Raw genomic sequence first — 17,141 nt, 5'->3', positions numbered from 1 at the left:
TTTCTCCTTTCGAAGTGAATTCCACGTTGTCAGTGTATTCTAGCATCAGGCATTTCAGGCCTGGAGTGGAGCCTCTGAGGTCAGACACATGAAAACCAGGCTTCAATTAAAAGTGGAATTCCTTAAAGGTGTGGCCAAGCCTGGGTCCCACCGACTCTTGGAGGTTAAGAGGGAAATAAGTCACCAAAAGGCGTCCTGTGGCTTGGCTTGGCTTCTTTTTGAAGCTGAAACTTTCACTTTTCTCTGGAGCTGCCCAAAGTGAAAACAGAGCTCATCTTGGGAGAACTGGCCATATCTGCCTCTGCCTTAAATCCGCATGAATGAGCTGGGGGTGGAGTGGAAGACCACAGTCTCGCCTCACAAAGACCTGGGTTTTAGTCTCGCTCTGCCACTTCATAGCTGGGTGACTTTGGGAAAGTCACACAACTTCTCTGAAACTGAGTTCCCTGGCTCGAAAAACAGCAATGCTAAGTGTATCTACTTTATAGGGTTCCCTTGAGGATTCAGTGGGATCACATAGGTCAGGCAAAGCCCTGGGTTATAATCCCAGCTCCTTGGCTTCTAGCCAGTCTTTGTGAAAACAGTCACTTCAGCTGTCAAAGCTTCAGTTTGTCCATCTGTTAAATGGCAATGATACTAGTACTGACCTCACCCAGTTATTCTGTGGATCGAAATACTGTTTTCTGATTTGCTTAATTGACTATTTTTTAGAGCAGTTTTAGGTTCACAGCAAAATTGAGCAGAATGAACGGGGGTTTCCCATATACCCCCTGCCTCCGCTCATACACAGCCTCCCCCATTGTCAGAACTCCCAACAGAGGGGTACATTTGTTACAGTCCATGAACCTACATTATTGGCACATCATTATCAGCCAAAGTCCATGGTTTGCAATAGGGATAACTCTTGGGACTGTGCATTCTGTAAGTTTTGACAAATGTATAATGATCTATATCCAACATTATGGTATCATACAGAATAGTTTCACTGCCCTAGAAACCCTCTGGTTTTGAAGGGCTTGGCACAGTGCCTAGTGCATAAGAAGCAGACAGAAAATACCAGCCTCCCCGAATCGTCTGCCCTCTGGTGTTAGGTGTTAAAGGTTTCAATCACTTCACGTTGTGGAGTTTCTCAAGAAGGTCATGCCCAGCCAGTGGCATCTGGGCACCCACTCACAGAGCTCAAAGCAGCGAGGATCCTCGAATCCAAGGAAAATTAGAGCAGAAAAGACCCTGCCCTGGGAGGCAGACCATCTGGTCCCCATTCTTCATCTGTTCTGTCTGCTGGGTAACCGTGGACAAGTCACTTTGCCTCTCTGGGCTCAGTTGCTGGAACATAGGGATGGTTGGAGGCACGGGAGGACCTCTGTGCTGGCTGGGGCTCTTTGTGGTTCCGGGGTCACATAGTAGCATCTTCGGAAGCAGAAACTGGGGGTCATCCCAGAGGCACACACGGAGGCCTGTCTCCCCCGGCGGAAGGCAGCCACCTGGCCCTTCCCTCCGTGTCTCACGCACTGTATTTGCTTCCTTTGCAGCAGCTGCAGGTGGTGCCCCTTTTCGGCGACATGCAGATAGAGCTGGCCAGATACATTAAGACCAGTGCTCACTATGAAGAGAACAAGTCCAAGTGAGTGCCTGCCGTAATGTCTCTCGGCTCCCCCGAGGATGCCCAGCCCGGGCAGGGGGCCGAGGGGCCACTTCAGCCCCTCCCCCCTCCCCAGAGCCCTGGGCAGGTGGATTCCATCCAATCACTGGCGCCTGGCAGAGGGGAGCAGTGGCTGGTGCTCTGAGCCCTATTGCACCTGCCCTTTGCTGCAAGGGTTCAAAAGTGCTCAGAGCACAGCCCTGCCCCTTCTCTGTCCCCATGGTGGCCCACGCCGCCTGCAGGGGAACAGCAGGAGTCCTCCTTCCCCTGAGAAGGGGGAAGAGTGACCGGCCCTCAGTGGTCAGGCAGAGTGAGATGGCCTTGTTCTTCATCACACTGGTTCTCTCTCCAGGTTTTGTGTCCATGCAGTAAGTATGCCGTGGAGGGTATTGTTCCGACGGTTCCAACTGTGAAGTAGGTTGACGACCTCTCCTTATGTTGTTTTATAAACCACCACTCTAGGTGATCTGAGCTAAGATCTGGGGTGTCAGCACCTCATGGAAGTTGGGGGACATTCGGCTACAGTCTTGGCCACCCCTTTGATCTCTGGCCTTGTTAAGGAGGTTTCTGCCTGCGTTTCTGTACAGAGGGGGGCCGACCATCCTTTAGTCAGGGGTGAGGGTATTAGGGCCTTAAAAGTATGCAAATGGAGTGTACTTGAACTCCACCAGCCTTGAGCCACAGCAGGTGAGTCTTGCCAGGGAAAGTTGGTTTAAGTCTTTTCATAACCCAGTGGCTGCTGGTGTATGAGGACGTCTTTCAGGAAAAGCATGGAGTCCAGAATGCTGAACTCATTGCTTAACTTTTCCCTGCGTGAATTCTCGGCCACCTAAGGTTGGTTGGGAGTGGTGATGTGACCAGGATGGTGGTCAGAGGTTCAAGTGATGGTGTCCCCATCCATACACAAGGACCTCAAAAGAAAAGTCATGCCAAATTATAGGCATGAGGAAGTCTGTCACCATTCTGTGTATTCTCTGGAGCGCCCTTTCAGAGCTCCTTCTGAAATAGTAAATTCTCTCTACAATGCATATCTGCTTTGTTTGGTGTCCATGCTTAATCTGTCCACTGGGTCACCCGGCACCGGATGGCAGAGGACAGTGAACGGGGTTGTCTTTTTTTCTCTTGGGGAAGGAGAGTGAAGATTCTCATTCATTCATTTCCTCCCCAATTTAGGATGTTTTCCCAAAGATCTCTTTCAAAAAAGTTGAGGAAAGAGTTGAGGAGAAAGAAGAGAGGAAGGGGGAGAAGATGAGAAAGAGAGACCAGTGCCTTTCAGAATGGCTGTGGTTTTCCTCTCCATAGAGAGCTTCCATGTTGCCAACTCGCTGTTGAAAAAGAGGCACAGTCCCTTTAGTTTTCCCGAGTCCTGTCCATAGGCCCCCTCCAACGACAGCTTCAACCACAGGACGTAGTGCTGCCAGGGTCAGTAGATAGGTTTGGGAGGCCGCCCACCTTGCTTTTTCTTTGCTTGGATTCCAGTCCTTTGCAGCCCTAGAGAGGCTGCAAGTCCCTCCCCGCTCACGTCACTGGTAAGTACTGTGGACGCCCGTTATCTGGAAAAGCCTGCGATTGGGTCTTAGAGGAGGCCAGCCCCAAGCAGGAGGAGAAAAGGCTGTTCTGTTCAGCCTGCAGTCCCCGCAGCGGGATTTAGCAGGCACTCTTGCTGATAGCTGGGACACCTCTTGGTCCACCCAGGGGAGCCGGCCACGTTGGCCGAGCACCAGGAGCAACTAGTGAATGGAAGGAGCCTGCCCCACCCAGGTGCCTAAGGCCAGGACCCACTCTGACCCCCCTGATTTTCTGCCCAGGTGGACGTGCACCCAGAGCAGCATCAGCCCCCAGTACAATATCTGCGAGCAGATGGTTCAGATCCGGGATGACCACATCCGCTTTATCTCCGAACTCGCTCGCTACAGCAACAGTGAGGTGAGCTCGCTCTGGCTGCTGGGATGGAGGCCCGTGTGGGCCCAGGGTGGGAAGGGGTGAGGACCAGCCAGAAAAGAGGTGAGATCATGGAGAGTGGAGGAGTAAGGGAATACACACTGGTGGCATGGGTTTTAGAGCCAGATGGAACTGGGTGTGATTCTGGTTCTGCTGCTGACCTTCACAAGTTATTCAACATCCCTGAGCCTCAGTTTCCTCATCTGCAAAATGGAGCTAATAGTATCTGGAAAGGTTCATTGAGAGGATTAAACAATACGATGCATGGAAAATGCATTGTGCCTAGCAGCTAGTAACAGCCCAGTAATTGTTAGTCTGTGCGTGATCTAAACCATCTCCACCCTGGATGGCAAGAGAAACAAAGTTCTGAGCAATCATGGTGATAACAACCATCTAAATATTTTTAAACAACAATTATAAATAATCATTGTAATAAGCCAGAAAATACAGTTAGCAGCAAAATAAGGTCATAAAAATCTCCTGTGATCCCACTAATTACATTTTTACTGGCACTGGATTTTTCTTCCTTTTTTTTTTTTTTTTTTGTAGGGAAGCATGATCGGTGCACAAACCTCAGGAAAAATACAGATAGGCAGAAGGAGGGAAAATCAATCATGTAAAATCCTCCACCCAGAGCCAACTATGATTAACATTTGGATGTATATATCCTTCTGGATCTCTTTCTGTATAAACCCTTCTAATGAATATATATGTTGGTTTAATAAATATAGGTCTCCAGATTTGAATTCCCTTATTACCTGGAGCTCCTGGAAGACTCTGCACTACCATGCATATGCCCACTGGCTCCACCCTGTGGCCAATGGCCATAGTTATGCTTTCCAAAACCCAAACTAGGGAAATGTCTTTGATCCAAGGGCATCATATTTGAAATGAGAACAGCCAGATAAATGCAGGTGGTGCGGTCATTAGACGAGTGGCCCACATTCCCAAGAGGGCTTCTGGTGGACATGGACCAGGGTCAAGCCCAAACCTTTGACTTTCTTACCTGTATGTGACAATGCACTGAACATAAGCTATGGGAATAATTTAAGTGCTGGGGACCCCTTCATTCCTTGTCCAGTTTTGGTATGATCTAAGAATGAGTCTGGCTCAAAGCTATTTTTAGAATTATACAGCTTATACATGTGTATGGACAGACCACTCTCAGTGTTCACAGCAGTTATATTCTGTAAAGTGGCCGTCAACACTAAATCAGCAAGTACTGAACCATCGCTCTTCAAGAAAATACAGGGTTAGGTTCCTATGAGCTTCCGATCAGTGTTTCCATCAGCTGGTTTTTAATACATAACCTTATTTTACATGTGTTTCTGCTTAAAGACACCTTATGTAATATATATTGTTGATTTGTTAGCGTTAACTCACAGCCAGCAACACTATAATTCATGCCTGAGCAAAGCTTATCTAAAATACATATTTTCTCCATAATGCCCATCACAGCCTCCTTTCTCATAGGGGCATAGGCCGAGCATCAGCACTGTGCTTGGGGGCCATTTTAAATAATGAAATCACCAGTAAAAAGTATAAGAATGTGGAAAATGGGGCACTAAATAGACCAGGAACGGGACACTTGTGTACAGTAGGAGCCGAAACAAGAGAGCAGAGAGTTGCCTTGTTCAGCCTCAGCTGAGAACATGACTCAAATTTTTTCCCACTCTGCACACGTCTGAAACTGACCATGAAAGCACTGCAAGGATTGATCTTGAGGTGACAAATAAATTTTAGTGAATAGGGAAATTCACAAATAGAGAATCCACAAATAATGAGGACTGGCTCTATATGTATATATATACACATACACATATATCTATGCATATGCACAGTATACATACATATAGTATTTCACTGTGGAATATTACATGTTCAAATAGATGTTTATCTTCACCAGTGCTTTTCAGTCCGTGAGTCATTTCTAATTGAGTTGTGAAATCAATTTAGTGGTTTCTAATTAGCATTTTGTTATGAAATGGAATAAAAAAATCAGAGGGAATCTCAAGTATTGAGCATAAAGTTGCTTCGTGAAAAATGTTCATGCCTATGTTGAATACCTCTAAGTAGGTACGTGTTCCTGAGTTAGTATACAGTATGCACTTCCTACTGTAAATCGCAGACCCAAAAGTCTGAAAGCTGCTGTACTGCAGTCAACCAGGGTCGTTGTGAGTGGGCCTCTGGCGTCACACCGCCTGAATTTGAACCCTCAATCAATTACAAGGCATGTGGCCTTTAGCAAGGCATTTGTCTGAGCCTCAGTTTGTCTGTCAAGCAGTATAATAATAGCACCTCCCTTGCAGTGTTCTTGGGGGAATCAGTGAAATAAGGTAGAAAAGTGCCAGGTGCGTCGACAGTGAGGGTGATAGCTGATGTTCCCCAGGTGGTGACGGGCTCCGGGCTGGACAGCCAGAAGTCGGACGAGGAGTACCGTGAACTCTTTGACCTGGCCCTGCGGGGCCTGCAGCTCTTGTCCAAGTGGAGCGCCCACGTCATGGAGGTGGTAGGTGTCCCAGGGCAGAGGGTCTGCCCCTTCCCGGCCCCTCCATCCTGAACTCGGTTCACTTGGAATCTGTCTGCCCCTGCCTCTCTCTGGCACTCTATTTTTTTTTTTTTTTTTTGCTGTACGCGGGCCTCTCACTGTTGTGGCCTCTCCCGTTGCGGAGCACAGGCTCCGGACGCACAGGCTCAGCGGCCGTGGCTCACGGGCCCAGCCGCTCCGCGGCATATGGGATCCTCCCAGACCGGGGCACGAACCCGTATCCCCTGCATCGGCAGGCGGACTCTCAACCACTGCGCCACCAGGGAGGCCCCTGGCACTCTATTTTTTAAACCGCTTTATTGAGATATAATTCACACACCACACCATTCACCCATTTAAAATGTAAATTTGTTAATTTTTAGTATATTGCCAGTGCTGGGCAGCTGCAGTCAAATTTAGAACATTTTCATCACCTCAAGAAGAACCCGGTACAATCACCCCCTATTCCCTATCCCTGCAGCCCTAAGCAGTCTCCTTCTGTCTCTGTGGAGTTCCCTATTTTGGCTGTTTCCTATAAGTAGAATCGTATCATATGTGGTTATGTGTGTCTGGCTTCTTTTACTTCACATGTTCAAGGTCCCTCCACTGTAGCACAAATCAGTACCGCATTGCCTTTTATGACTGAGTGATAGTCCGTTGTGTGGACTCACCCCATTTGGTTGATGCATTCACCCGCTGATGGACGCGTGGGTCTCTCCTCTCTCCCCAGTACTCCTGGAAGCTCGTTCACCCCACGGACAAGTTCTGCAACAAGGACTGCCCGGGCACGGCCGAGGAGTATGAGCGAGCCACCCGCTACAACTACACCAGTGAGGAGAAGTTTGCCTTTGTCGAGGTGGGTGCCGACTCCCTGCGTCTCCTCGCCCCCCACCCCCAAGGCTGCTCAGTGTCAGCAGCCGTAGGGCTTCCTGGAGGGGTGCTGGGCCGGGCGGCAGCCATGGGCCTCTTGTGCATGCACTTCCCTGCCCCCTCCTCCCACCCGAATTCATCTCTGTCCCAAGTTGTTCTTTCAGAAGCGGTGAGAAACGCATTCTGTTCTTAGAATCCCAAAGAAAGAGGCACTCCATTAGACCAAACAGCAGGGACAAAACACGTGGCCAAAAGAGATATAACAAATGCCCAGGCTGAGGAGTGGTTGGAGAACTTCAGATCGAAACTAAGATGAGATAGAATGCTGACCAGTCAGGATAGTAAAGATCTAGTAGATTGGTGATGTCTGTTGCTGGTTGAAGTGGGATATAGACCTTCTCAGATACTTTGAGTGGCCAGTCCACATTTTACAGGCTTTCTGTGAGGGCATTCTGATCATCTGTATTCAGATTTTTAACAGGCATACCGTTTGGCACGTATATATCTCAGGGAAATAAGCCAACTGTGCTGAGACATATATAACAGACATTTATTGCCGTATTGTTTATAATGCCAAAATATGTGAAACAACTGAAATGTCCTTCAGTATGGACCAGGTAAAATAAATAAAGGTACAGCTATATCATTGAATTCTATGCAGCCACTAAAATGGATGTACTGACATGAAAAGATATACACAGTATATTGTTAAAAAAGAAACAGGTTAAAGAGCGGCATGTAAAATGATGCCATTTCTACTAAAATTAATATACTTTTGCACATCTGCTCAAAATGGAAGGACATAAGTGTATATATTTATATATACCAAACCATTAACAGTAGTAATTTCTAAAGGGAGGATTCTACTTCCTGCTTTATAACCTTCTGATTTGGTTTTTATTGTTTGTCTGATTACAAAAAGATATGTCTGTGAGGGTGACGGAGCTCATTCTTGCTGGGTTATGAGTGACAGCTACCTCTTTCATGACTCTCTGAAGCCTAGAAGTCAGAGACTTGGATGCTACCCCTGGACCCTTCATCTCTCTGAGCCTCAGCCTCTTTGTCTATAAGATGGAGCTGATTATCTTTACCCACTTCCATCCCAGCATCATTGTTGAAAATCAAAGAGTAATTACCAGAGATAATGATGTAAATGAGCAGTGAAGGCTATAAAGCGTCATACATATTAGGGGTTAGAGTTGCTCTTTAGCTGATCTCCAGGCTGAACTTTAAAGAACTGAGGCTCAGTGGGGTCATTTCAGGCAGGTATGTGTTCCTGAGTTAGTAGATAGTATACACTTCCTACGGTAAATCACAGACCCAGAAGTCTGAAAGCTGCTGCACTGCAGTCAACCAGGGTCGTTGTGAGTGGGCCTCTGGCGTCACACCACCTGAATTTTTTGTTTTTTACATCTTTATTGGAGTATAATTGCTTTACAATGGTGTGTTAGTTTCTGCTTTATAACAAAGTGAATCAGTTATACATATACATATGTTCCCATATCTCTTCCCTCTTGCGTCTCCCTCCCACCCTCCCTATCCCACCCCTCTAGGACACCACCTGAATTTGAACCCTCAATCAATTACAAGGCATGTGGCCTTTAGCAAGACACTTGTCTGAGCCTCAGTTTATCTGCCAAGGGGTATAATAATAGCACCTCCCTTGCAGTGTTCTTGGGGGAATCAGTGAAATAAGGTAGAAAAGTGCCAGGTGCGTCGACAGTGAGGGTGACAGCTGATGTTCCCCAGGTGGTGACGGGCTCCAGGCTGCACAGCCAGAAGTCGGATGAGGAGTACTGCGAGCTTAAAATGTAAATTCATTAATTTTTAGTATATTGCCAGTGCTGGGCAGCCGCAGTCAAATTTAGAACATTTTCATCACTTCAAAAAGAAACCGGTACAATCACCCCCTATTCCCTATCCCTGCAGCCCTAAGCAGTCTCCTTCTGTCTCTGTGGAGTTCCCTGTTTTGGCTGTTTCCTATAAGTAGAATCGTATCATATGTGGTTTTTGTGTCTGGCTTCTTTTACTTCATGTTTTCAGGGTCCCTCCATTGTAGCACAAATCAGTACTGCATTCCCTTTTATGACTGAGTGATAGTCCGTTGCGTGGACTCACCCCATTCGGTTGATGTGCTCACCCGCTGATGGATGTGTGGGTCTCTCCTCTCTCCCCAGACAGATTGTAATCACACTTGGCATTGAGCTGAGTAGTCCTGACCTCCTGGCACTTCCATTGCAAATAGTCAGCCTGGAAGACAGTTGCCCAGTCATCACTGGGGGAGAAAGTCCTCCTCAAGCCTATTTATATAAAATGAGACTTACAGTCAAAGAGGACATACAACTTTGTAAAACCGTTTATACCTTTCTTTCCTTAATAAAAGCAATGCATAGGCACCATAGGTAGTTCAGAAAATGCTCCTCTCATATTTAGACTAATGTGTAAAATAGGTAAGTAATAAGAACCTGCTGTATAAAAATAATTAAATTAAATTTTAAAGAAAGAAAGAAAAGTAATTTTTACATGGCATTAAACAACACTAAAACACGGCAAAAGTATTATAGTAACCTGCACCACCTCACTCCTTCCTGAATCCCAAAATAGGAAACATCTTTTCACCTCGTCAAGCTATTTCTTCTGGTATTTATCTCTGTACTTCCACTAACAGCCTGATGGGGCTGTTCCTTGGTTTTTCAATTTATGGCATTTTCTATTGATTTCCTACTTTGGGAGAAAACAGTTTAGTTCTTTAATCTCTACCTCCCATTCCCACCCCCAATACACCCAATTCCTTTCTCCCATCTTCCCAAAGTGGCAATTTAACACTTTTTGGTTAAATTAATAGTTGCTCTATATTACTATAACTGAGTAACTGTTCATTGCTGAGTCATGTGGTCTAATATGAATACATCTCTTTTCTGGCACAGCTTTTGCCTTTTTGTTTGATAAGTTTTCTATGATCCAATCAAAAAGGAGCCCTCAAACATACCAATGTAAAACTTCCTACAGAAGAGCTAATCACAGTCATTATTTTACAAATTTTATTACTCTTTTTTTTCTTGGAGCCATTCCCGCTGAAGCCCCTTTTCCTTCTCTCCAATCTGAACTGATTTGTCTCTAGATCTGTTGTTCAGTTACTGATCTGAGATATCTCATCATCATTACCCTGGGATTCCCTTTGTCCCTCTCCTGTATTGGACCCCAGGGCTGACTCTCTCTTTATATTGGTGGAGTATATCCTCCAAAGCTTTCTAAGAAAGGGATTATGGGGGAAAATTTTTCTGAGATCTTGAATATCTGAAAATGTTTTACTTCTAAATTCACTCATAGTGAGTGGCTAGAGAATTTTAAATTGTAAATAATTTTTTCCCAGAATTTTGAAGGTATTATTCCATTGTTTTCTAGCTTTTAGTGTTGCTGCTGAAAAGTTGGATTCTAGTCTAATCCCTGTTTCCTTGTCATTTTTTCCTCTGTATAATTTTTTAATAATCGCTTTATTAAGATATAATTTATATATTAAAAAATTCACCCTTTAAAGTGTACACTTATTTTTAGTATATTCAGAGCTGTGAAACCATTACCACTGCCTAATTTTATAACATTTTTGTTATCTCCCCAAAAAAACCCATACCCATTAGTGGTCATTTGCCATTCGTCCCTTTCCCCACCAGCCTCTGGCAACCACTAATCTACTTTCTGTCTGCATAGTTTTGCCTCTTCTGGAGATTATATTTAAATGGAGCCATATAATATGTGATCCTTTGTGACTGGCTTCTTTCACTTAACATGATGTTTTCAGGGTTCATCCATGTTCTAGTATATATCAGTACTTCATTCCTTTATGATTGAATAATATTCCATTGTATGAATATATCATATTTGTTTATATATTCACAAATTTGGGTTGTTTCAACTTTTTGGCTATCATGAATATGCTGATATGTACATTCGTATTTGTGTGGAAATATGTTTCATTCTCTTGAGTATATACCTAGAAGCAGAATTACTGGGTCACGTGGTGACTCTACGTTTAAAAATTTGAGGAACTGTAAAACTGTTTGCCAAAGCAGCTGCACCATTTTACATTTTCACCAGCAGTGTGCGAGAGTTGCAATTTCTTCATATCCTTGTCATCACTTATGGTCTGTTTTATTTTAGCCATCCTAGTTGTGAAGTAGTTTCTCATGGTGGTTTTGACTTGTATATCCCTAATAACTAATGATATTGAGCACCTTTTCATGTGCTTATTGGCCATCTGCATAGCTTCTTTGGAGAAATGTCTGTTCAGATTCTTTGCCCATTTTATTTTAGGTTATTTGTCTTTTTATTTTTGAAGTATAAGAATTTTTATATATTCTGTATCAGAAAAAGCTAATTAATTCAGGAAAACAGGAAAACAGGGACTGTTTTCTAAAATGCAGCCAAATTTATGAGCCAAAATGAAAAAGAGGAAAAAATTTTATCATGCATCTTGTTTTCCAGAACTGGTATATTTAAAAATATATCAATATTCAAACACCAAAAGAAAGAGTTTTTATATATTCTGGATACAAGTCCCTTATCAGACATATAATTTGAAAAAATTTTCCTCCATTCCATGGATTGTCTTTTTACTGTCTATTTACTTTCTATTTCTATTTGTGTCTTTTGAAGCACAAAAGTTTTCAATTTTGATGAAGTTCAATTTATTTTTTCTTTTGTCACTTGTGCTTTTGGTGTCATATCTAAGAAACCATTGCCTAATCCAAGTTCTCAAAGATTTACTCCTATGTTTTCTTCTGAGATTTTTTTTTTTTTTTTTTTTTTTGCGGTACGCGGGCCTCTCACTGTTGTGGCCTCTCCCGTCACGGAGCACAGGCTCTGGACGCTCAGGCTCAGCGGCCATGGCTCACGGGCCCAGCCGCTCCACGGCATGTGGGATCCTCCTGGACCAGGGCACGAACCCGTGTCCCCTGCATCGGCAGGCGGACTCTCAACCACTGTGCCACCAGGGAAGCCCCTTCTGAGATTTTTATAGTTTCAATTTTTACATTTAGGTCTTTGGTCATTTTGAGTTAATTTTTGTATATGGTGTGAGTCGGGGTCCAACTTCATTCTTTTGCATGCGGATGTCCAGTTGTCCCAGCACCAGTTGTTGGAAAGAGTATTCTTTCTCCATTGAATTGTCTTGGTACTCTTGTCAAAAATCAATTGACTATAAATGTAAGGGTTTATTTCTGGGCTTTCAGATCTCTTTCATTGATCTATATGTCTTTCTATATGCCACTACCATACCATTTTGATTACTGTAACTTTGTAGTAAGTTTTGAAATTAGGAAATGTGAGTCTAACTTTATTCTTTCGTTTTCATCTGTAGAATTTTATAGTCTATCTCTATCACAGTTTTTCTGAAGTTTCACTGTAAGGCATCATGATAAGGGCCTTTTGCATTCATTGTTTGGGACACTAAATAGGCCATTGCAGTGTGGAAATACAAGTTCCGTAGGTCTGGGAAATTTTCTTGAATTTTAATTTTGATAATTTCCTCCTCTCTGTTTTCTCTGTTCTGTCTTCCTGGGTTTTCTATCTGTCAGATGTTGGATGCCCAGGAGTTAGTGTCTAATTTTCCTATCTTTTCTATCTTATTGCATATCACTTATTTTTGTTCTGCTTTATGAGATGTTTCCTTAATTTCAGTTTTCAACTCTGTTAGTATTTTTTATTTTGCCTATAATATTTTAAATGTCCAAAAGCTCCATCTTGTTCTCTAAATGTTTCTTTTTTTTTAATTGCACCCAACTCTTGTGTCGTGAATGTGCTATCTCCATGAGAATATTATTGTTTTTTTCAATCAGCTTTACTGAGGTATAATTTACATTTGGTAAACTGCATCCATTTAAAATGTATAATTCACAAAGTTTTGACAGTTGTATATACACCTGTGAAACCAAAAACACAAGATGCAGAACATTTTCATCTCCCTTTAAGACTTCTTATGCCATTTGCAATCCATTCTTCCCTCTATCCTTGGCCCTAAACAACCACATTTTTTGCCACCATAGATTTGTTTTCATTTTCTAGAATTTTATTTAAGTGGAATCATATAGTATGTATTTTGTGTGTGTGGCTTTTTCACTCAGCATAATAATTTTGAGATTCATCCACATTGTTTTTTGTATCAATAGTTTGTTTCGTTTCATTGCTGAGTATTTTTCCATTGTGTGGCTATTCTACAATTTGTGTATCTATTCAATTGTTGATAAACATTGGGCCATTTCCAGCTTTTGGCCAATGTAAGCAAAGTTGCTTTAAATATTTGAGTATAAGTGTTTGTGTAGACATAGGTTTTTATTTCTCTTGGAATGGTCATATTGGAGGTGTATGTTTAACTTTTTAAGAAACTGCCAAACAGTTTTCCAAAGCGGGTGTACCATTTTATATTCCCACCAATTATATATGAGTGTTCTTTGGCACACACCCTCACAGTTCTTGTGCTGTCAGTCTTATTGATCTTAGCCATTCTAATGGATATTTAGTACATCTCATTGAGGTTTCAATTTGCATTTCTCTGAAGATTAATGATATTGAGCATCTTTTCATGTGCTTATTGGCTATTCATACATCTTCCTTTGTGAAGTGTTGTCTTTTGAAATCTTTTGCCCATTTTTTAAAATTAGCTTTCCATCTTCTTAGTGTTAAATTGTGAGAATCTTTATATATTCTAGATACAAGTCCTTATTCACAAATACGTTGCAAATATTTTTTCTAATCGGTGACTTTGTCTTTTCATTTTCTTAGGGGTGCCTTCTAAAGAGCACCTGTTTTTAATTTTGATGAAGTTCAACTTATTTATTATTCTGTGGTTTGTGATTTTTTGTGTTCTAGCTAAGAAATCTCTGCCTAGCCCAAAGTTGCAAAGATTTTCCCTTAGGTCTAACAGATCTGCATACTCTTCTGTGTTTGGAGTTATTCTGAAAAATCTTCATTATTTTGTCCTTCCTTTGTCCCTTATTTCCTAGTTTCATTGCCAGCCAGGAGCCCAGATTCTTTTATGAATTAACATTCCTTTAGAGCTTCTCTCTCATTATTTCTGCACTATAAAGGTTCTCTTCAGCAAAACCGTTAGACAGTTGGTTCTAGTGAAAATTCTTACCTTCTGAACTATTCTCACTATTTCTCCTGCCTCGAATGTTCTATTTCTTCATTTACAGTTTGGAGGAACATAAAGGCTTAGAATCTAAGCTCATTGATTCATTTACTCATTGCTTTTCAAGAAAAATCTCTTGAGGGCCCACCAGGGCCCCGGGCCCCAGGGATGGAGCCTACACAGCATGCCAAGCCTCACCCCTGCAGTGCTTACAGTCTGGTGCAAAGGGAGGAAATCGACCATGTCATGAGGGGTGTGACAAGTGTGGCAGTTGTCAGGAGGCTGATTTGACAAGGCTTTCCCCTCTGAATTCTTTTTTTTTTTTAACATCCTTATTGGAGTATAATTACTTTACAATGGTGTGTTAGTTTCTGCTTTATAACAAAGTGAATCAGCTATATGTATACTTATATCCCCATATCCCCTCCCTCTTGCGTCTCCCTTCCACCCTCCCTATCCGACCCCTCTAGGTGGTCACAAAACACCGAGCTGATCTCCCTCCCCTCTGAATTCTGAGCTAATCTAGAAGTTAGCACTTGAGGCTGACGGGGGCCAAAGGATCAGGTTTGGTAAAGCTGGACCAGAGAATGTGACTTCACTCAAGGCCACACCAGGCTTCCTATTCCTCCCCCATCCCATGAAACTTCCCACTGGGAAACAGGCAAAGCAGCTGCATAAATATACACCTCCCATCCTCGGGATGGGGAGGGGTGACTACCGCAAGGACAAGACAGGCACCCAGAGGAGAGGACACACCCCACAGGCAGACAGATCCCAAGTGAGCACCAAGGTCAAAGTGACGCTACACGCATCATAGTCACCTGTCTCCCCACCTCTGTAGACAGATAAGTGAGTTAAGGGGCTATGGAGGAGGTAAATAGAAGGGCAGAAGCCTTTCCCCACAAGACTTCTACAGGAATCCTATTTTATGGACTCAAGCAGCAACTGGCCAAATCATTTCAAAAGCAAAGATTGTAAAAATTCTATAGAAAGAAGTTCTATTTGATATTGTCTGTGGGCACACGGTATGTGGAGAGACCTCTCAAAGTCAAGAGTGCTACTCAAAACATGGTCCATGGACCAGCTGCAAATTGTCACCAGTCAGCGTCAAGATGGGGAGCTGGTGCCAGAATGAAAATCAGCTGATGGTGAATCACACGCGCAGCGTGTGGCTGACATCTTTGCTTTGTAGCAGCACTTCCTTGATAAGGGAAGCGGAGTGCTGATTTCTCTTCTGGCACACATTGCCACCCAGCCGTGAACTGACACTCTGAGGAGCACTCACTGGCCTCATGCTTCAGGATGTCTCCTCCAGCTTCCCCCCAGAGACGTGGTGAGGGTACCAGACAGACGGGTATGCCAAGGCACAGTGAGCCTGACCTCGATCTGTACCTGGCCAGGTGATCGCCATGATCAAAGGCCTGCAGGTGCTCATGGGCAGGATGGAGAGCGTCTTCAACCAGGCCATCAGGAACACCATCTACGCAGCCCTGCAGGACTTTGCCCAGGTGACCCTGCGTGAACCCCTCAGGCAGGCAGTGCGGAAGAAGAAGAATGTCCTCATCAGGTGGGTCTTCAGACGGTCTTTTTCAGGGGGCACATCCAAAATCGGGGTTGCTGGGTGCAGGCCAGAGAGGACGTTCCCAGCTCAGTCAGCTTCCAGGGAAGTGTCTGAACACAAACGGACCTTCCAGTGAGTTCCAGCAAGTCCTATGAGGCCCTTTTAGGAGACTGGACATTTGGGATGAATTAAGCCTCCATCTCTGGGTTTGGAGCCCATATCCACCACTGTCTAGCTGTGTGAACTTAGTCATGTTACTTACCTTCTCTACACCTCAGTTTCCCTCGTTTGTAAACTGTGGATGATGATGGTACCTACTCCACAGGCTGTTGGGATGATGAAATGAGATAATCCATGTATAGACCTAAGCACACAGTAGCACGGAGTAAGTGTGCAACACATAGAAGCTATTATTCAAGTGTTAAATATTACAGAGATTTAAATGGACTAATGAAACTGTCCTATAAGCAAAAAGAAAAATAGCCATCCTTCACTCAGGTTCTCTCCCACTGTGTGGCCTCAGAGCTGAGTTCTCAGACAGCCAGTGGGCATCAGCATCACTGGGGCACTTGTAAAATGCAGACTTCTGGACTGCACCTTAAGTCTGTGAAGCCAGCAGCCCTGGGGATGGGGCCCTGGAGTGAGCATGTTTCACAAGCGTGCCAGGAGTTCTAAGGCACGTGGTCCTGGAACACCATGGACTCTAGAAACAGGCTCGCAGTGCCTCTTTCCAGCTGGTCTGAATCCCAGTTCTTCCTTCTCCAGTGTCCTACAGGCAATTCGGAAAACCATCTGTGACTGGGAGGGAGGCCGAGAGCCCCCCAATGACCCGTGCTTGAGAGGGGAGAAGGACCCCAAAGGTGGATTTGACATCAAGGTGCCCCGGCGTGCCGTGGGGCCCTCCAGCACACAGGTAAGCAGCTCCAGGCACAGGCCAGCTCTGCTGACTCAGAGGCCAGCCAGGCTATGGTAGGTCATCCTGGCTGGACCATGGGGCAGTGGGGCTGGGGGTCCTCAGGCAGGAGGGGCAGGGTCAAGCGGCTGCTCTAGTCTTATTCTGCCATCTTGTTTTGTTATAAGAGGGAGGACCACTGACTTAAGATTCAGGAGACCTGGATTCTAGTCCTAGATACCTGTGTGACCTCGGGCACGTTACACAGATCTCTTTGTGCCTCAGTTGTCTAATCTGGCAAATTGGGGGTAATAGCAGGACTGGCTATCCTAGCCCTGTGAAGTACAGGTTCCAAAGTATAGGAGAAGTTTAAAGTGGGATCTGTATGCATCTATCCTCTCCCTGTTTAATGAACGCTGACCCCCGCTTCCCCTGTAGTGATGTCCTAGCTTGGGAATTCCCAAGTTCTGCCTCTGACTTGCTGTGGGATCTTGGATAAGTGCCTTGACCTCTCTGAGCTCTGGTTATCTTCTCCGTTAAATGAAAACTTTGGATGAGATCACGTTACTGACAAAACACCGC

General features: G+C 44.2%; 1 protein-coding gene across 1 annotated transcript in view; it reads left to right on the top strand.

Moving 5' to 3' along the window:
- Window positions 1-17,141, top strand: part of CYFIP2 (cytoplasmic FMR1 interacting protein 2) — a 142,183-nt gene that overhangs the window by 44,288 nt on the left and 80,754 nt on the right. Inside the window, exons 10-15 of the mRNA XM_082621585.1 lie at window positions 1,533-1,624; window positions 3,451-3,568; window positions 5,973-6,092; window positions 6,841-6,966; window positions 15,507-15,673; window positions 16,433-16,580. Of these exons, the coding sequence (XP_082477711.1) occupies window positions 1,533-1,624; window positions 3,451-3,568; window positions 5,973-6,092; window positions 6,841-6,966; window positions 15,507-15,673; window positions 16,433-16,580 (771 nt within the window). The remainder of the gene's footprint in view (window positions 1-1,532; window positions 1,625-3,450; window positions 3,569-5,972; window positions 6,093-6,840; window positions 6,967-15,506; window positions 15,674-16,432; window positions 16,581-17,141) is intronic.

Source organism: Mesoplodon mirus (assembly GCF_964341445.2).
Source record: "Mesoplodon mirus genome assembly, chromosome: 5".
Classification (NCBI taxonomy): domain Eukaryota; kingdom Metazoa; phylum Chordata; class Mammalia; order Artiodactyla; family Ziphiidae; genus Mesoplodon; species Mesoplodon mirus.
The sequence above is the reverse complement of the archived record's forward strand: the minus strand, read 5'-3'. Positions and strand labels throughout refer to the sequence as shown.